General features: G+C 44.1%; 1 protein-coding gene across 5 annotated transcripts; it reads right to left on the minus strand.

The window, feature by feature from the left end:
- Positions 1-210: 210 nt before the first annotated feature.
- LOC137852226 (phosphatidylinositol 3,4,5-trisphosphate 3-phosphatase TPTE2-like) lies at positions 211-17,971 on the minus strand. Of its 5 annotated transcripts, none has more exons than XM_068673745.1 (19): positions 17,852-17,971; positions 16,859-16,950; positions 15,006-15,083; positions 12,801-12,848; positions 12,097-12,258; positions 11,593-11,712; positions 8,763-8,862; positions 8,062-8,125; positions 7,475-7,539; positions 6,798-6,858; positions 6,496-6,577; positions 6,325-6,413; positions 5,327-5,388; positions 4,283-4,363; positions 3,159-3,264; positions 2,412-2,509; positions 1,943-2,038; positions 1,468-1,538; positions 211-475 (listed from the first exon to the last, which is right to left on the minus strand). In XM_068673745.1, the coding sequence occupies exons 2-19, from the start codon at positions 16,906-16,908 to the stop codon at positions 373-375; spliced, it is 1,536 nt and encodes a 511-aa protein (XP_068529846.1). In that variant the 5' UTR covers positions 16,909-16,950; positions 17,852-17,971; the 3' UTR covers positions 211-372. The 5 variants fall into 5 exon arrangements, with proteins under 5 accessions (XP_068529846.1, XP_068529864.1, XP_068529831.1 ...); XM_068673763.1 differs by lacking the exon at positions 17,852-17,971 and adding an exon at positions 17,758-17,782; XM_068673730.1 differs by lacking the exon at positions 17,852-17,971 and adding an exon at positions 17,433-17,579.
- Between the last annotated feature and the right edge of the window lie 2,343 nt (positions 17,972-20,314).

Here is a 20,314-nt window from a genome sequence, read left to right on the forward strand (position 1 = left end):
GACCTGCACAGAAACCCTGATGCTAGGGGAAGGTGCCTCAGGTCCTCCAGCAGCACCCCAGCCTCCTGTTCTCCGCCCACCAACGTGGTGGGTACTTAGAGACAGTGGTCAGGTAGTAGAGAAGGGACCACCTGTACGTAAACACCTCTGCACAGATCCAACAGCTCGTTAGCACAACGTGACAGCAGCATTAAGTAACTCTCCAGAGGATTATTGCTCTGCACAACAGAACTTCAGGTCAGTTTATTTGAGAAAGTTGTATCTACATAGAAATACGTTAAGTACAGCACAGGCAGACCACTTCGCTATACCGAAGCAGCAGAACAGTCTTCAGGAAGAGAGACAAGTTGAAGTGTTTTCCTTCTTTCAGCCTTATGGTTCGGCAAAGTTCACCTCTACAGCAAACTTCTCGCTGTAAACTTTCCACGTTTTAGACTTGTGAGGATTATCCAGCTCATTCCTGGGGAGGTAGAGCCTGAAAGAAAGTGATTCAGTAGCACGTTTTGGGCTGTAAGACAGGCTTTTTCTTCAAGATAGCGAAGAAAGCTTCAAGTTCAGCCCTGGAGTATTAAACATGCCCCAGATCTTAGATTCAGACAGACATGCACAGGGATTTGGATCTGAAGCAGTTTGAGAAACATAACACCAACCTGACCGTTGGTGGTTTTCCCCCTGCCTAGAGCCCCAAGACACAAGCTTGTTACAGCAGAATTAATGTTACCTCCAGCTGCAGCCCTTCTCACGGGATGCATGTAGTAGGTTTAATAACTGGCTTTCCTAGCGCCAGGCATTGGATTCAGTACTCAGTCAAGCTCAGCCACGTTCTCCCCTTTCAGTGCTTACTGAATTAATTTCTAGTGATCACCTGAGAGCACCAGCACAGCAGCTTTTGATACAACCCAGCTGCAGAGCCAAGACAGCAGGTTTCTGTTTCTCCTGCCACTGCTTGGGTCTAACTGGGTACCTGCACCCAGACTGCACGGTGCGTTGCTGGCTCTGGGTATTCTGTTTAGAGTTATGGATACAGACTCATGGCTATCTCCTCATATTTTGATAGGAAGAATTAAATAACAATGGCTTGTCCTGTTCCAGTCATAGAAAGAACAGTAGTTATACCTAACTTGCCTGCTGAATTCAAGTTCCAGCCTCTGCCAGGTGTGCTGTAGAGGTTTGAGCAGTTCGTTATACCTTCGGAGTTCCAGTTAATTAACAACACTTTGAGTGCTGGGAAACAGCCCAGTAGATTAAGCTGATTAAGACAAATCTCACATTTAAACCACCTCGCACAGTACAAGCGTGTGCCAACTGCAGGCTCACAAGTTAGGACTGAGGGTTAGAGATGCACACAGAAGCTATGACTGCCTTCATTAGCCAGCTGTTCCAGCTCACAGCACCACGTTTAGGAACCATCAGCCCTGCTCAGACACAAGAAGTTCAGATCTAAAGGCAGTCACTGTGCTCACTTACCTGTTATTTTCAATAAAGGAAGTGTTGAACCAGAAGAAAAACGGGCAGTTGTCATAGCCTTTTGGAAGATCCTAAAAGGAAAGGATCTGTTTAAGGACTCCATTTGGCAACAGGACTTGTTTTTAGAGATGAGCATCCAACCTGTCTCCAGCAGACTGGTTTACAAAGCTACAGTGGCAGAATCAGTACGCTTGAAAAGCCCAATATCACACCCAGATCACCATGCTCACTGAATTTGTTTCAGGACTAGGCCGCTCAAACTAAATATGAAAGAGTTAAGAGCCCCATGTTAGAAGCAGCAGGTACCCAACCAAGGTGTCTGTTGCTACAGCTGCTACAACGGGGCCACCCCACACAGCAGGAGCCACGGGGGAAGAAACACGTGGCCCCACAGAGCTGAGGTGGCCAAGACCAGCTGCAGTTCGCATTGCTGGCCCCCAAATTCAAGCGCCAGTCTTCACGCCGTTGTACTTACAGAACGGGATTCAAATCTGACTTTCACATCCCCGCTTATCACAGGGCTGTCTTCCAAGCCAATGACTACAGAGTCACTGTCAGCGTCAAAGAAGAGCTGGATACAGAACACACAAAACAAAATATTGCGTTTATGAAAAGCTACTGCAGAGACAGAGGCCCAGTTGATGGCAATTGGAAGCTACTTATTTGTGGTACAGAAATACAACAGCAGTGCTAGAACAGCCACCAACAATTTCAGCTTCTCAGGTCAGAGTGACTGTTAAACATTTAAACAAACTTTTAGGGAGCCTGCTATTACTTTGTAGTATTTTTTCTATGGTTTAACAAAGCTTGGCTGTTTCATCTTAGAATTTACAGCATCCATTTACTAGGGTACTTTTATGCCCAGTATCTAACTTCTACAGGACAACAGTTTCAGTCAGCTGAGTCACAGAAGCTGAAAGCTGCCAGTTCCACAGTGTGCTCACCTTGCAGTTTCCTTGTGTTGCACAGACACATTCTAATACAACTTGCTTTCTCATTATTACCTGCACCTTCAAGTCAGTTCCGTTGCCTTTCCCAACTCCTAGGAAGAGGAAGGAAGTGTCACGTCATACCAGAGCACAAAAAATCACCTGGAAACAAAGTGGTAATCAAAGCCAAGTATATCACTCTCACTGAGGACAGCCTTGTGAGGAAGGCCTTGCTACAGACTTTAGGGAACTCAAGACCTGAAAGCAACTCAAGCTTGAGTGGCTGAAAGCTGTGTGGAAGTAGCAGAGAATCCTACTGGTGGCTCAGGAACAGCATATGTAGAATACAGTTGCACCAACTGAAGAACAGCATTTTAGGCCCCCTAGAATGTGCTGTACTTCTAGTAGTCAGCCTTTCATCAAGGTTACCAGTACATATATACAGAAAGTTATAACAGGCTGAGAAGTGTTACCCACTAACCCTACTGATATAGTTGATTCCCTTCCCAAAACAGGGCAGGTTGCAAGTGAGCCATCGTTTTAGCAGACACCCAGAAAGTGACAGAACACGAGGCAGCTGTACTCCAAAGGTTTGTGGAGTTGGTTTTTGGCTGTTTTTAATCTGTGCTATTTGAATACTCATACCCCAGTAAGCCTACATTTTTAACATGATTTAGTACGAGAGACAGAGTACAGAGATCAGCTACCTGTACCACAAAACCATTACGAAATAGAGAAGTGCCCAAATTCAAAAGTTCTTACCATGTATAGAGTAGATTTTGAGGTTTTTTATTTTGAGTTGTCTCTCTGGTGGGAGTTTGAAGTTATACTTGTTTTTCAGGATCTCATAATACCCAACATACCTACTCTGTAATGCAAAAAACCCAAACACGTTATGCAGTTAACCCCATACAACCTAAGTCTAGGTAGAAGCAGGATTAAGTAGATCTGCTCCGAGTTCTTTGCTACCTCAAGTCTAAGGCTAACAAGAAATGAGTCTTGTTCTTTCCCCTTCACATTTCAAACAGCTGGTTGTTAAAACTCTACACAAGTTCAACACCCACATTTTTAAATTATTTAAATTTGGTGTTGTAAGAACAATTCTGTACTTTTGAGTTCAGCAAGAAGCAGGGAGCTTTTTTATCATAGGTTTAAACAATCTTAAAAAGCTCCAGGATGCTTTCATTTTGAAGAAGCACATACTGAGAGGTGGCTATACTTCCATTCAGTTTTGTACTGGTAACTACAGTACCTCTAACCAACAGCTTCATCTCACAGTATGCAGTGAATTAAGATGAAGATGTAGTCTGAGGCAATAGCACGTTTTGTGTTTCTCTGTGAATGCTATTTTTAGAGGATGCATTCCTCCACCCAACCACAGCAGTACCATAGCCCTCCCCAGGCCAGGCTGCAGCCTCCAGCACACTGCTGATGAGCAGCCCAGTTGTCTTCTAGGGTCATGTGTTTGTGAGGGTGGTCAAACACTGCAAAAGGTTGCCTAGAGAGTTTGGGGGAGATGCTCTAAGTCTAACTGGACATCATCTTGGACAGCCTGCTCTAGCTCACCTTGCTTAAGCAGCAGGGTTGGACTAGATGTGGACTAAACGTGCACTAAATGTGCTCCTTCCAGCCTTAAGAGGATTGTGAACCCAGGTACCAGTCCCATTTCACAATGTCATGGAATTAGTGCAAGGAATTACTTTAACAATGGAAGGGAGAAGAATGCAATGAACCCTACTAATTGGCAATCTTCCAACTCCTAAAGAACTAGTGCAGGAAGCCCAAGAGTTAAGCATATAGTAGAAACAAGGCAGAAGTGGGGCAGCTTCAGTGCTCACAAGGCTAGGATTGGTTTGGCTGCTGTTGCTGGACCCGCTCAGACTTACCTGGGATGGAGTTTCAACTCCTTGAAATTTGGTACTTGTGCTTCTGTCAGTTCTCCTCTCCCCAAAGTAGTCCAAACTTTCCTACACAGAAAGATTTTTAAGTGTTAAGACATTCATCCCACCACCGTTCCTCTTCCTGAGCAGTGCATAGCAAACAAACTAGAACCATACCAGCCAATTCTAATAAATGAATACAAGTGAAGGTATGCAATAGTGGTTGTGGTATCTTCTAAAAGGAGGCTTTTAACAACAATATAGGATTACTAGTTAGGAAGTCAGGTATATTGACTCTCTCATCCCAAACTGAGAGCTAATAAAGCTCTCAGAAGGAAGACAGCTATACGCTTATTAAGCAATTCCTACAGAGCCATATACACTTCTCAAGGGGCCTGTTGCAGACAAAAACTGAGCATTAGTTTGGATCTCCACAACCCAAGCTCAGAGAACAGCAAGTTACCAAGCTGATATACACTCTGCCCAGGCTACCTACAGTGATCAGGGCCTTCTGGAACCCAGGTTTTCAGGTCAAGACCCCACACTCCATATATCAAAGCAGAACACACATCATTCCTGACTGCAGACTTGCTGGTCTTTCTTCCTTTTCCCCAAAAATATTTAGAAAGGCTTCTTGCAATCAACAACTGCCTGTGGCCTTGCCTTGACATCTCACACCACTTGGAAGGAGAGTAGGGAGCAGAATTACACAAGACCACTAAAGAGTGACACTGGCGTTAGTAGGGCATGTACAGAAGGCACCCATAGCTTAAGACAAGTTGCTCAAGATCCTAGGTCTATTATGCCTCTAAAAGAAGCGCTTCAAAGTTGGCATCCTACATTACCAGTTCTTCCTGATCAAGAGTAGTCTTCAGAGATGAGTTTCCACATTAGCAGGAGTTGCAAAAAAATTTTAAAATGCAGGCTGTTTACACCGTGCTTTTTTGTCTGTAGGCTTTTTACAGAGTATTAGGGCATTTCAGCAATTTGTTAAATTCTGAAGAGGGTATTTGGAATATGGAAAGAACCAAAATAAAACTTAGTTTTTACCTTTGCACTCTCAAACTGGTCACTGTCTATTAGCCAAGTACAGACCATTGTTCCAGTTCTACCTGTAGTAAAAGTAGTAAGAGAGATTGAATTGTAAGACTTGGGGGATTATTTGTGAAAAATGAAGTTGTAACTATTAGAATAGAGATAATGGGAGATGGGGGTCACCTGAGTAGTCAAGTGTCAGACTAAAGCACTGGCAACACCAGTTTAAGTCGCAAGAGTTACTTCTCTGCCCCAGTTTTTGCCCAACCCTACTAAGTAGGGCAATAAGACTACTAGCACAGAGGTCCCGGTATTGTCTCAGTATTGAATTCAAGTCTGAGGTCATCACCCCCTCCCTACACTTGTTCTCCAGGCTGACTTTGGCCTGCAGGTAGCTTCAGTGTTCAGTTTGGGAAATACAGCTTAGGAGGCTTTACAACTGTGGGAAAAACCCTTCTGCAACCATCTGCTTCAAGCCAAGTATCCGTAGCATTTGTAGCAGTAACAGCAGGTGGCTGGAGATGTGGCAGATGTTTGCAGGGTCGTTTGGCTTATTTGCACAGCTATCCATGCACTTCAGCAGCTCCTGAGCTACTGAGGGTTGCAGATAGCACTCATGGACCAGTTCGTGTGCAATAGCTTGCACAAGCCCGCCCCCACAACACTGTATTATGCTTTCTCACGATACCTTGTTTCTTATGTGTCTTAAATCAGGATTCAGCCGCACCTAGGCCGTTTCCACAGAAATTCAGAAGCCTGAGGTATATTACAGTGCAGGATATTCAGCACGGGTGACTAGCTAGCAGAACTAGAGCAGCTGCTTAACAATTACTAGTAGCAGCCTTGGTAGCTCCCTGTCCCCAGTCCCTCCTGACAGGAGTCAGAACAGCAGAATTTGTTAAGTTACCCTAAACCCACTTTATGCCATGGTTTAGGACTACACTTTCTTATCCTACTATTTTTAATGTATGTATCATTTGTGGCATGCATGCTTTAGACATGACAAGTCTTACCCTTGCCTCCTTTACAGTGAATTGCTATGATGTTCTTTTCATCTTGACTCATCCATTCACGGACACTGGCAGTGAACTTCAGCATGTCCCTAGATAGGAGGAGATGAGCGTGGTCACAGTAAGCACCCACAGAGAGCTACCACAACACAAGTATTTCTTGCCAAGACTCACCGTATTGTTGGGACATTGTGGTCATCGATGAAAATCCTTTCCACCCTGTAGTGGAAGTACTTGGGGTCATAGCCTTTTTCACCTATAAAGAAAATCTGGGAGTTATGCCAGGGAGGGGAATGGGCTTGGAACAGAGATGGATATGACACAAGACCACCGGTCTAAGCTTATACCAGTGTTTTAAGTACTTTTTTAAAATTACTTTTGATAGAAAGTTCCTGAAGATCTAGTATTGCCACCAACATACCCTAAAGAGATGTTTATCTGTTTTTCAGTACAGTCAAGCAACTAAGCATACTTACTGCAGAGATTGTAGACTTTATAATGGTCTGCATGCTTGGTGTCCAGAAATCTTGCAACCTCCTATAGCAATAGTAAGATACAAGTTCAGAGTAGCTAGCATAACTCTGTATTTCCATGGCCACCTCATTCCCCATCCCCAAGATGAAGTCAGGGAGTATATTTATGATCAGCTCTTGGACAACAGGCCTTTTCATCCCAGTAGTTCTGATTCCTACCTAGTGTAAAAGCACCATGACCAAGTTCCTGGCCCTTCATACTTAGGTTTCTGAGACATCAGGCAGAAGAGCTCTGAAAAGGGACTTAATGTCTAATTTAAGATTTAGACATTAGAAGTATTTAACGCAGACATTTGAAGTGTTTTTCATCTGAGTAGATCACTCATATGACTCACACTATTACTGGCCTGGGACAGAATTGATTTGGTTCTGATAATTTTCCCCAAGAAACAGACATCAGATGACCAGTGTGTCCACAACACAAGATGCATCTCACTTGGCTCAGCTGAGAGACTACAATACAAGCAGCGCAGCACAGTGGAGATCACCATTTAAATATTCCAGCCAGCTAAGTCAGCAGGACTAGGGCTGAGTTGGTAATCTAGTCCACATGCAAGCTAGTGGAAACCTTGAAGTGAAACTGTTCAGAAACACTGAACTTGATAAGGAGAGATTTTTACCTTTATAGGGTTCCTGTAGAAAGACTGCTTCCCAGAAGATGGAAATGACATTGCAATAACACGATCTGTGGAGAAGACAGCAATCAGATGTAACAACAGGGAGACAGACCCTCCTCAAACACAGGCACTACATGACAGAGGGCATGTTATCATGAAGGGACTGACTCCCACGCTAGTTAGGAAAGCCACCTACCCATTTCCAAGAGGTTTTGTTCTGCATTTTGCATAGCTAAAGCAGGGCACTAGGCCTTCCTGAAGCATAAGCTATCATTAACCAGGCAGCATAGAACTGGAGGCAAACACACTAAATCAATCAATAGCTTCTTAGCTCTGGTTCCCTACACCTCAGAAGGATTTCTATTCTTGTATACAGCATGTACACCCAATCTACCAGGAGGTTAAACCTTTAAAAGGACAGGGTAGGAAACTGATTTCAAACTCCTAAAGAAAAGGAGTAGGCCTGTTTTGAATTCATATTTAAGTTTCAGTAGTCTGCTGAAAGAGTTGCATTTGATACGAAGCACTCAGTGTTAGCAGAATGTAACATGCTGCAAAGTATCATTTGTTGCTACAGGACTTCTACAAACCAGTAATGTAAGTGAGATCCAGATCAAAGCCATCTTTCATATAACGCCTTTTGTTTTCAGAGACCTGTGAAAAAGGAGCAGAGTTAGTCTTCCTAAACACCACCACAAGGCAGCACTTGTTGATCATTACTAGGAAAAAAAAACCATCTGGACTTCCTTAACTTGAAGGAAGGAAGTTAAGGGCAGCATAACCAAGACTGTTTATTCCTGTGTAAGGGGTTGGGCTCGAAGCTCCAACAATCACTTCAGTGCCCTGCTGGAAGTAACAGAGGCATTCACAATGGATAGGACTTCAATGCATTGGACAGCTAAGCTATTTTGTTTTCACCTGAAATGAGTGCCAGAAGCATTAAGAGTCTCCAACCTGCCCACATATGATGGGAAACAGCCTGTGCACCACACAAGCCAGTAATTATCAAATCAAGACACACCACAGTGTCACAACCCCTGACACACCAGTCTTCCAGGTCAAGGAGCTGCTTGCTCAAGCAGAGGCAGGCATTGCTAGCTACACTGAAATAGAAAGCATAACTCCAATGCCCTGCCAGAGACACAAAAACAACACGTTGCTTCTGTAGTAGTATTAGTTTCAGACCAGCACACTGTGAGCAGTCTTGTTGCTCACTATTGATGGCTTCCTGGAGAAAAAAAATAATTAAAAATAACAATAGTTACCTAGATTTATTACTAGGCCAACTTACCATTCTCCTGGTCACCACTTCAAGCTGCTTCTTTTGGGAGGCCAGGCGAAATATTCTAATTAAGATGACAATTCTCAGAACTCGAAAGAGAGCGACCATTCTAGATGAGAGATTCACCATAAAAAGTCATTACTACATTTAGATGCAAAACTTAAAGCTATTTAAAACTTATTTCAGAGGTAGATAGTTTTGTTTCACTTATTGAACTAGGACATCCCATGCTGATTTTGGTAAGAAGGGTGGCACAAGGCTTGAAGTATACCATAGTTTTATTGTTAAGGGTTTTGGGGACACAAGTTTCAAACATGAAACAGGACTAGGAAGCACCTCTACTTGCTGGAATAGATTTTTCCCAGTATCTCTGCCCAGCAAGCAGTAAGTTCTGTTGACACTGCTACTGTTACTATCCCTACGTTGCTGTTCCTTCAAGCTTATTCTTAAAATGTACTCTTAAAGTGGAACCAGACATGAAAAACAGCTGAAAAGAGAAGCTGAACAAGCCAGACATCATGCATTGAGTAGGAAACTTGAGAACAGAGCAGTTTATAAGTCTTTTGTTTAATCATTCAGCAACTTGAACAAGTTCTGTTGAGAAACTTTGTACTGCCGTTGGACTTTGAATCTGGCAAGATGCTCATGTGAGTAGCTCTACAGAGACAACCTGAGTAAGGGCAGCTGCTTTGGGATACCCTTAGTGAGTAGTGTCAACCAGCATTTGTTCCTTAAGGAGGTATGAGCATATATTTTAAGGAGCACACACGTGTTTTAGGCCCTGATATACCTAGGTAAGAATATTCAGGTGAATACCTACAGTGAGGGCGGGGGGGGAAAGCGTTATGGAAGCTTTATTCCATCACCTCTGGTTGAAAACAGAGTACTCTCCACTGATGTAAAGCTTGTCAGAAGCCAGAAAGACACAGTTGTCCTGGACACCTGGAGGTGAGTTTAAGTTCTCACCAGCTCACTCCTAGCCCAAGATCACCCTGCTGTTGTTTCAGGAGAGTTGCCCTGAGCTAGCAGGCAGGCAAGGACAAGCCAGCACTGCAGTGTAGACTCCAGAGCCCCTCTCCTCAGCCTGAGACACCGCTGCAAGAAGTAGCTCTGCAGGATACCAGCAGCTTGCCTTCTGCCCTTCACAGAGCCAGCTAGTTAGGCATTAACTCCCAAACTGATACCCAGCCTTATTCCTCGAGTGTCCTTTTGTAAGTCAGCAGACAGCTCATCCCAATCCACATCTAGCTAGACCAGGTCAGGAACAGACACCACATCGCTCCATCAGGGGATGTTACCTCTACAGACTGTCAGACAAATTTGACTTGTCACACAAGCTCTCATCCACATAAAAATTGCTCAGCCTACCTCTTCTGAGACTTAAAGTGCTTTAAGGTTACTGCTTGCATCTGAATCAAGGGCTGCGAGGAAAGAAGAGGAAGAAAAAGAGGTAGGCTACTAGAAGTTAGCTTTGTGGATGCAGCTGGAGGATTAGGTGGGAAGGCTGTCTTTTCCCCAAAGGCTGATATTTGGCCAGTTCTGAAATACCTTCTAGTGCCAGGCAGCAATGCTTTGGTCTGAGCAGGACTAAGAGCCTTTAACAAAATCATTATAGAAGGCCTCAAGAGTCACACGGATGAGACAGTAGGTCTCAGCTGAGTATCTTTTAAGAACATAAAAAAAAAAAAACAAACCTTGTGGGATGCTGGGCCTGTACAAAACCCTCTCCAAATTCAGCAGGTACAAGGGATTTGCACACGCCAACATCCAGCAGGAAGAATCAATGCAGGATCAGGCTTACTACTAACAACCCAGGACTCCATAAGGAAAAAATATTCTTTAGAAAGCTGTGGGCAGAGATATGCCATTCAGCTCAGGTTGGTGTTTAATAAAGGTTAAAGGGAAATAGCCTTTTATGATTCTGGGGCTGCAAATGCAGCTAAAGGAGTCAGAGGTAAACAGAGCTTTCACAGCTCTACTTCTTGAAACAGAAGTTTGGCTGGCATATTAAGTGCTAGGATTCCCTTCAAGTTCATCCAACTCTGGGTTCAATAACTAGACTGAGTTGATTTCTTCTAGAGAAATGTTTCCCACCTTGTACCCACTAAATTTTTTGGTTTGTTTTGTTGTTTTTTTTGTTTGTTTGTTTGTTTTTTTCTTAAAACACCTCTACTTCTTTCCCTGGTTGGTGCAAGGGTCTCACTGTAATCCAAACTCAGTGCAGATGACTAGTTGAGAGGCGCATTCCTGTCTCCATCAGGAACAGACTCATCTCAACGGAGATCACCTCATCAAGCCACAGAAACCAGATGGAGGCACAACTTGAATCAGTTTATGCACATGAGTAGCAAGATCCCCTTCCCCAGGGGATGGCTGAGAAACCCAGCATGTGTTACTCTGGGGCTTTTGGGAGAACAAGGTGGAAGAAGCGAGATTTCTGTTTCAAGATCCACAGATAGAGATCCTTCCTCAGCCGCCTACTTTGTCAGTTCCATTTGCTATTATAATCCAACTCTTTCTGACCTTCTACTTCAGACTCATCAGGTTGCTGCTTATAACCTCAACCCTAAAAACCTGAGAAAGGCTATTTGCAGGCCTCACTCCTCACTTTTAGTCACCACAACAGATACATTTAGATCATAGCTGCCTTTGAGACAGCCTCCAGAGCTGTAAGCCAAAGTTAAATCTTTCTATCCTTTAGAAGCCTGTACTGTGAAATCCTATCAGGGCCACATTTGTGCTCTAGCATGCACCCATCTAGCTTAGATATGCCCAAGAAAATTCTTAGACTCCTGTCAAGAAGAGAGCTCACATCTAACAGTTGTGGTACCGTTCTTACCTTGGCATCTGATCCGTTGCAGCGAGGTCTGAGAAGGAGTAGGTCAGGTTAATTAACAGAGTGCCCACTACTATGAATGCATCCAAAACATTCAGTTTGGACCGGAAATAGTTCCTGAAGCTGAAACAAAGGAGAATGTCAGATAAACACCCCTATGAATGGCAGCAAATTTTGAAACCCATGTTCAGGAAGGAAAGAGCCTATATAAAGCTACTGCTGGGGACAAGCTGTTCTGAAGCACTTCAGAAAACCAAGCACTGAAGACCCACTAAGGAAATATACCAGGTCTACAGTGCATGAGTCATAGCAAGACTTACAGTTTCCAAATGTTTACTTGTATCAGAAGCATTTTATAGGTTAGTCCATATAATGGTAACAGCCAATAAAAGATAACCATAAGTTTAGCCTAAGGGCCAGCCACACTCACAGTTTCAACCTCAAAGTACTGCTTCCTTACTAGCTTGAGGATTTGCCACACTGAATTCATCTTTGCCAAGGCCTTACCCTTCAACAAACACCCTCATGAGAACATCGACGAGGAAAAAGAGTGCTATAGCCAGGGAAATGCCTTCGAGAATCTCTCTAATGCCCCTTTTCTTCTCAGGGATAGCCAGATCCATAATCACAACAACAATGTCCACAATGATAAGCACAACTCCAAATACCCTGAAAAAAAAAGAAAAAAAATACAAGTCAGCTTGATAAGAAGGAAAGAAATACTGACATTTATAGACTGGAGAGCACAAACCCTGATTTTTTATTTTAAGCTGGTCCAACTGTGGGTTCTCATGCATGTGTGTGTGTATATATATATATATATATAAAAATATAAATAAAATCAAGGCCTGCTTGTATGAAGAGCCGAAGGATTCAAATCACACTTTCTGAAGTGATTTGCAGAGTACAACATCCACATGGAACTGTGTAGTTGCTGCAGACTCAGCTGTAGTTATTCACCAATAATTCCACAGCTACTCAGAAGTGGCACAAACCTGAACACTTTAAGGCATAGAAGCATCAGCTTGTCCTCCAGCATATTGACCTTCCCTCCCACTTTGCAGTTCTTTAGAAGTAACTAAATTTTAATTCCATACTTCCCAGGAACAACTGGCTGGAGTCCCTATTGCTTAAGGAGCTCTCCAAGTTCTTGCACTAGAAATAAGGACTACTTCCACCCCTCCCATATCATTACAAGGTGGATGCTTTACCTGAATCCAAATGACATCACAAATGGGGAAATTTTTCTCCTAATAGTACTGCAAGAGAAGAGAACCAGCATCAAGACAAGGGACATTTTGCTACAGGTTTAGCTACAATAGCACTGGTACTGAAGTTCATTCCTATTCAGTGTCACAGCTCTAGTGACACCAGAAGTCTGGCACAGTGTCCAGTAACAAGTTCCAAGTAGATTCACGTAGCAGCTATTGATCAAGAGGAAGATTAAAGCATAATCATCTCTTAAAGTATCTTGATCAACGTGTTTATTGTATCAGAATGAGAGGATTTCTCTTCAGGCCTGGGAAAAAGCACCTGTTAACAGATTCACTGTCATCTCTGTGCTCTTAGAGTATGAGGAAGACAAATCCCTCTTCTACCTTTAGAAGAAAATCAGTTTGGTCTTTCAGGTCAAAGACCAGTACCTCTTAAATGAGGTACCACAGCCAAATGCTTCCATTTGGAATCTTCCCCAGCCCTAGCAGGGTTCCAGCTAAGGAAGACTACTTGTTCCCTGGTCAGTACGCTCTAAGCCTTCTGGTTTAAGGCTAGACCTTTGCAGAGCTACATCTCATTAGCTGAACAAATCACTTGAGGCTATACAACAAGAATTAACATAAAAGCCTCCATCTGCATACCCCAAGTTCTGATGGTTTAAACAGATTAGCTACCAGCATACTGCCAGCCAGTCTGTTAACCTAGGGGTTACTTTGCTACCATAAGCACTGGGTTTTCTTTGCCACTTAAAATAAAATACCTCCTCCAAATATGTCATTAACAGTAGGACCTACCAAAAAAGTTCTGACACAAGAAGAATCTGCCAGAACTTTGTCAGTACTGTGACATTTGTCCTCCTTTTCTGTTACGCACAGTCACTGTACTTCCCTCCCCACCCACACCATTGGGGATACCACTGTTACAGGAAGTATTCATTGGATCAATAATGCATATTGCACCCCAATTACCCTATCTGAGCTTCCTTTTTTCCTCTAGGGTAGTTGGAGCATTACATTTCACTTGGTACATACACTGAATTAGTGAGTTAACCTTAAGACAAGACTGAGCATCTTTGAAGCAAAGAGGAAGCATCTTGCTGGGCTCACTGAGTTAGCTCACATTTCTCATTATTTTAAGCTTGAAGTCCAAAAATATGAACCAGCAGACACCCACATCTTTTAGCAGGTTTCAGTAGCCACTTTTCTTATCTAAGTCAAGGACGTAATAGCAGGCCTTGTCTTCAAGGCAGCCTAGCACATAGGTATTAGGTATAAATGTGAGGAGAACCTGCTAAGGAAAGCACTGCGATAGTTATACTAACAGTTGGTGGTTTTAGGTCTTCATCCAACAAATCCTGCAGTGTAAATACAGCAGGTACACCAAGACTTCAGCTTCCACAACCTAAGGACAAGCACCTTTATTAGGCACACACTAAAAAGGCTAAATATATACCACACCAATTTGGCCTGCCAGCATTTCAGATCAGTTAAAGAGAACACAGCCCAACATTTGCTTGTTTACTTAGCTTAAAGCCTTTATGAAATGCATTTCTAACCATCAAGTTCTGAATTCTCTAAAACCATGTTATCACATAAGAGAACAGGGATAACAGGCCTGATCTTACTGCTCAAGCTGCAGGAAGAGTGAAATGTTATTCACATGCCACTGACCTATGACTGAAGTATGCTGTAAGACTTAGTAATCTAGTCTAGTAACAAGAGAAGCAGTTACTTTCAAAAATGTAACTGCTCCAAGAACAGTAAATCACTAGCATGTTTAGACAGCTCAATCTTGAAGGCATAATCCTTCCCAGTTGCCCCAGATCCTCATTTACCTCATTCTCTGAGCAGCATTGGTTCTTCTGTGCTCCCCCAGGTTCACTTCTTTGGGAAAGTTCATGCACTGCAGCTTAAACTTCCCATTTTCCATTATCTGATATATTTGTAGCTAACGCTAGCACTGAGATTTCATCTCCATAAGCACGAAGCAGCTTCCTGAAGTTGCTTGCTGTTATTATGTACTAGAACAAGTGTCAGTATCAAGTGGTGTAATGCTCTGAGTATCAAGATAAGTATCAAGGCATCAGTAGCAAGATAAGTAAGGCTTATCTCTTACTTCAGCAAGCAATCTGTTTTCTCATTTTGGTTCAGGCATTTTCACTTTTGGGGGTAAACAAGGCATTTAGTATTCCATTAGCTTACTTGGAACAGCTGTCCTGTTCATTATCCTCGTCACGACCATCATCAATCTTTATTGTGGGCTCCTCTGCTGTTGGAGAGCTGGCAAAGGAAGAGCACAAGTCACATACCAATACAGATCTCAGCTTTATACATTGCTACCCTTCGTTATTCCAGAAGCAGTAACATTAACTACTGTCAGCTGAGCAGTGAGAACAGCAACCAGGGCCAGAGCACATGAACAATACTAAGGGAAGAAAGGCTTCCCATATGTTGTTACAGCAGAAACCTTTGGCTTGTGCTGACCTAGCTCCACTTAGCAATCCATCTTTCAAAAATTTTTCTTTAGGGGAAGGAAAGGAAGACGTTTGTGTTCAGCAACAGGATAAAGGGCTTTGAAGTCAGGCATCCCAGAGTCTACTGAGGCCTTTAGAGTCCAGTCCAGACTCTGGAACTGCTAGAAACATGCATATGCAAAGTTACTTTGCAGAGTCCAGAAAATATTGATGTTGTTACAGTAGACTACTTGTTCAGAGAATGAATGCTTGCTAGGAGAAGCCATAGCACAGAGGTGTTTTTGTGCAGAGCAGGATACCAAACCGGAAACTGCAAGAGCAGGGCAGCAGCTGAGCTAGTGCTGGAGCAGCATTTTTTCCTTGGCAGGGCTGCTTACCATAGCTTCCTTAACAGGGTCTCTTTGGATCAAGATTTTTTTTAGCCACCTGAAGAGTCTTGAAGGTCACAGGATGATCCAAACCCAAGAATTTGGATTTTAACCTTCTATATAGAAATACTATGCTACACAATAGCACGGCCACAGCGTTTGCTGTGGCTCTGCCTCTGGCATCATTACTACTTGAGCAGGAGCAACTGTATACACACTATTTTCCAGCTCCAGTATCCTCACTCTGTTCCTAGAAAGGGAGCAAAGCTCTGTAAATATATGGCTATGCAGTTTTCCTTCTCAGCTGTTCTTACAAGACACTCACTATGGAGTTATCCACGTAGTATAGAGCAGAAATGTTTCACTTATTAAAAGAGGTTTCTGCTGCTACAGCGCTTTTGCTGCAGACCACTTGCTCGTCCTTGAAGACACGTGAAAGGCACTGAATGCCAGCTTGTTATCCTCTAGTGTGAGAAAAAAGCCCAATAAGAATGAGCAGTAGTAGTGTTTTGGGTTAGGAGGACAATCTTCAACACACGAAGAAAACAGAAATCAAGGACAAGCACACTGTTTTCACTGTGCTCTCACACAGTGGTTCAGTTCTGGATAACGCTTTCCTAAGAGGGAGTTTGTTTTACTGAGCACTCTACACCCACCTGTTGCCCGAGCTAAAACAAGCTCTCTGCCACAAGCTACTACATCTAGTCTTTAAACACTAGGGTAGAAGACAAAAAAGAGGGCATACTTTAAGAACTTAACTTCTACCCATGCACTCTCCAAAGAAAGCACAAGCTTCTCTAACTACTCACAGCTGAAGAGAACTTGAGACTTGTAAGGATAGCGGAGCCAGACCCTACCTTTAGGATACCTGGACAGTGGCTTCCAGAGGCTAGAAGAAAGCAAGACCTACTGCCCTGTGCTTAACTCTACCAGTGCCTATACTCCTTTAATAAAGTTTTTAACCTGTAAATAAAGATCATCAAAAAAATTGACTTCTTGTAAGAAGTTAATCACAAGAATATATTTCTCTCATATGTACGACTCCTCTCAAACAATAGTATTTTAAGGAAGGAGAAAAAAAAATGGAAACCGTACAGTATATAAACTTCAAGCCTCCTCTTTGCTATGATCAGAGCATCAAGAAACCAGGCAGAAGACCGCACATAGCACACGTGAGCTGAGCTCACACACCGATGCAGTTCGTTTCACTCACCTTGAGGCTTCTTTGAGCTCCGACCCTTGTTCGTACCTCACAGTCGTCATTTTGTTTCTTTTGTCGCTCTGCTGGTCTTAGGAGAAGCACATCTAAACAGAGAGAGACCCGTACAGGCAACAGTGAGCACCAGCACCTGTGCCTACAAGTAGCTTCACTGATGTTACTGCAGGACAGGCTCCTGCTTCCTTCCCACCTCTTTTTCCTCACAGAGGAGGAAACAGCCGTGAGGGAGCGCTGCAGGGATGCCCACAGCCCCTCTGACCTACCTGCACCCCCTCAACCCCAAGGGAAGGATGGAGCCACGGACACAGTGGGCGAGGGTCTCCTCGCTGAGGAGAGAGGCTCCCCGGGCAGAATATGGCCCCACAGGAGAGGAGGGAGGCAGAAAGGGAGAGAGGGAGCCCCCGGGAGCCCCCCGCCGCCCTCACCTCAGCGAAGCCGCCCGCCTCCCCAGCTCAAAGTCGAGCCCGCCCGCGGACTCAGCGGAAAATTGCGTTAAACTTCCTGAGGCTCGGCCTCGCCTCGCCTCGCCTCCCCGTCCCCTCTCCTCCCCCGCCCCTTCCCCACTCACCCGCTGAGGCGAGGCCGGGCTCTGGGGGCACGCTCCGGCCCCCCCCACACCCCGCGGATCAAATGGGGCCGGGCCGGGCCCGCCCGCTGCCATGGCGACGGCCCCGCCGCCCGCCTCCCCTCAGCCCCTCCATGGCCGCGGCGCGCCGGACCCGGCCGGTTCCCCCCCTCCGAGCCCCCCCCGGAGCCTCGGGGACCCCCCGGCACGATCCTAGGAGAGGGCACAGCCCGCGGGGGATGGGGCGAGCTCGGTCCTGCCAGCCCGTCCCGTCAGCCGCTGGCACCCCGTGCCCGCTCCCACACCGTGTCACCTCACAAAGTGTCACCCCACAAAGTGTCGCCCCACAGCCGCTCGCCCTGCACCGGGTCACCCGACTGCCTGTCACCCCACCGCCTGTCACCCCACACCGTGTCACCCACCCTTTCTTTCCGCGGCAGGGTTCCTGCAGCGCGCCCAGCAGCAGGGGGAGCTCAAAGAGAGCGATTCGGGTCGGCTCCCGCAGCTTGAGGGCTGGCAGGTGTGGCAGGCAGCAGCCCCAGCCCTCATGGAGCCATTTGGGATGGAAAACACCTTCAAGGTCATCTGGTCCAACCATCCCCTGCCACCAGTGTCACCACTAAACCATGTCCCCAAGCACCAGGTCCAACCTTTCCCTGAACACCCCCAGGGACGGTGACTCCACCACCTCCCTGGGCAACCCGTCCCAGTGCCTGACTGCTCTTTCTGAGCAGAAATGTCTCCTCATTGCCAACCTGAACCTCCCCTGGCACAACCTGAGGCCATTCCCTCTGGTCCTGTCACTGGTTACCTGTGAGAAGAGGCCGACCACCAGCTCCCCACCCCTTCCTTTCAGGCAGCTGCAGAGAGCAATGAGGCCTCCTCTTTGCTCTCCCCCGAGCCTCCTCTTCCCCAGCCCAAACCCCCCCAGCTCCCTCAGCCGCTCCTCACAGGCCTTGTGCTCCAGGCCCTTCACCAGCTTCATAGCCCTGCTCTGGACACCCTCCAGGGCTTCCATGTCCTTCTTGTAGTGAGGGACCCAAAACTGAACGCAGCACTCAATTATTTTTAAAGTTGTTGCCTTTCTAATACATGTTTTATAGCTATAAAAATACCATCAAATACCCCAAAAGCAATCAAACCATTAAGACTTCAAGGTTGTTCTGAGTGTCCTGAGAATATGGAGCAGTTTGGGACAGCAGACTAAATAGAAAAATCAAAATAAAACAGTAATAATAATAATAATAATAATAATAAAAACCTTCTAATTTTTCTCATTTATTGCCCATGATAGCACCATAACTTTTGCTTTCAATGCATGTAATCTTATAGCACTGGTGATGCTGTTGTGGATTTGCAAGCTCTGATGTGTCTCCATGAGTTTCCCAATGGTCAATCTATTTTCTTAAAGCTATAACTTCTGAAGTCAGATGGCTAAAGTAGAAATACCATTTTCTGTTTTAATAAAAATGATGTTTGAGCTCTCAGCTGGTGGATAAAAATGTAGAAAGATGACCCGAGTTTCATTAAAAATAAATAAATAAAAATGTTTTTAAATTAATGACTTGTAAATCATTTTCATTATATTACGCTGTTTAACTCATGATACTGACATTTAAAAGACCCTCAGAATCCAGTTATTATCCCTGAGCAATTATTCATGAGTGTAAAATAACAGAATTGTCAACAAAATACAGAAAAGGTTGAAACGTTCAGTAAATAATCCAGTTATACTGTGTGAAAGCAGATAAAGAAGGCATATCTCAGAGAGGTGATGGCATATTTTAAATTCCAAAAATAACTGAGAATGGTGGTAAACAGAATCGCATAACTTGGCAGACTTTAAAATAACTAAGTATGGATCATTTATATCTGATACTTTTAAGAGATACCGACAAGAAAAATGATTCAATTTTTATTATGTTTTGGGATAACAGAAATATGGAGATAAGCGGGGGGGATCAATTCTCTGCCAATTAAACGCAGGTAGATCAGATGACCTTATGATGACAGTCTGTCAGCTTGGCTTTGCTCCCAAACAAAATGAGAGCAGATTAGACAGAGGCTTCCACTAATAAAATAATAAAGAAGCGTGGTGATGATGATAATAATGCCAATCAACATGGGATTATGGAAAATAATTTGCGAGAAATTAATTCATACTTTGAAAATGAGCTTATAAGTTTTACTGATAAAATAAAGGTATTTTGTTGCTCCTGTAAGCAACTGTCTGTCTAGAAAATTTGATTAAAGAGGTAGAAGGACACAAAATCAGTCTGGTTCACATTACTTTGGTGAAAACCCAGCACACTGGTCTTAAAATAACTATAAAAGGAGAATGATGCTAAAGCAGTTCGTTCCCAGCGAGGTTCCGCAGGGATTGAGAGCAGTCTTATGTTATTTAATGTTGTGTGGTGTTGTTTTGAACCATGCCCCCAGATAAAAGCCTCAATGATAAAGTCTGCTGCTGACAGAGACTGGAAAAGTGGACAGAAGAACTGCTGCCTAGCACTGAGAAAACTAATATTTTGTACATGCAGATGAGTGAGCAAGCTGTATTTACATACATGCACTATCAGTCTCAGTACGCAGGGCCTCAGGATGGTGTTTTTCAACTCTTGATACCTGAAGGACCATATAACATCTTTAAAAGAAATCCATGGTTGACTTACAGACCCACTGACAGTCACCGAGAGACATCAGAACAAGGAATGTGTATGCATGTGTCAAAAAGCTCACAAACACTTCTTGATTAACTTTTCACGTGTTGCAAATCACAGTCATCCTGATGGCAATGTTCAACACCACGGCACATCAGACTGAGAGCACCAGTGGCTGTATTGTGAAAACAAGTAACTGAAAACACCTCGAGCAGCATTAGGGAG

Source organism: Anas acuta, chromosome 1, assembly GCF_963932015.1.
Source record: "Anas acuta chromosome 1, bAnaAcu1.1, whole genome shotgun sequence".
NCBI classification, from domain to species: domain Eukaryota; kingdom Metazoa; phylum Chordata; class Aves; order Anseriformes; family Anatidae; genus Anas; species Anas acuta.

Excerpts from the sequence above, each read along its gene's own strand:
- LOC137852226 (XM_068673745.1), bottom strand. The coding sequence starts at position 16,908 with ATGACGACTGTGAGGTACGAACAAGGGTCGGAGCTCAAAGAAGCCTCA. Across the intron at positions 12,259-12,800 it reads GTGATGTCATTTGGATTCAG|GGTATTTGGAGTTGTGCTTA; the intron begins GTAAAGCATCCA and ends TTTTTTTTTCAG. Across the intron at positions 6,414-6,495 it reads CACAATGTCCCAACAATACG|GGACATGCTGAAGTTCACTG; the intron begins GTGAGTCTTGGC and ends CCTCCTATCTAG.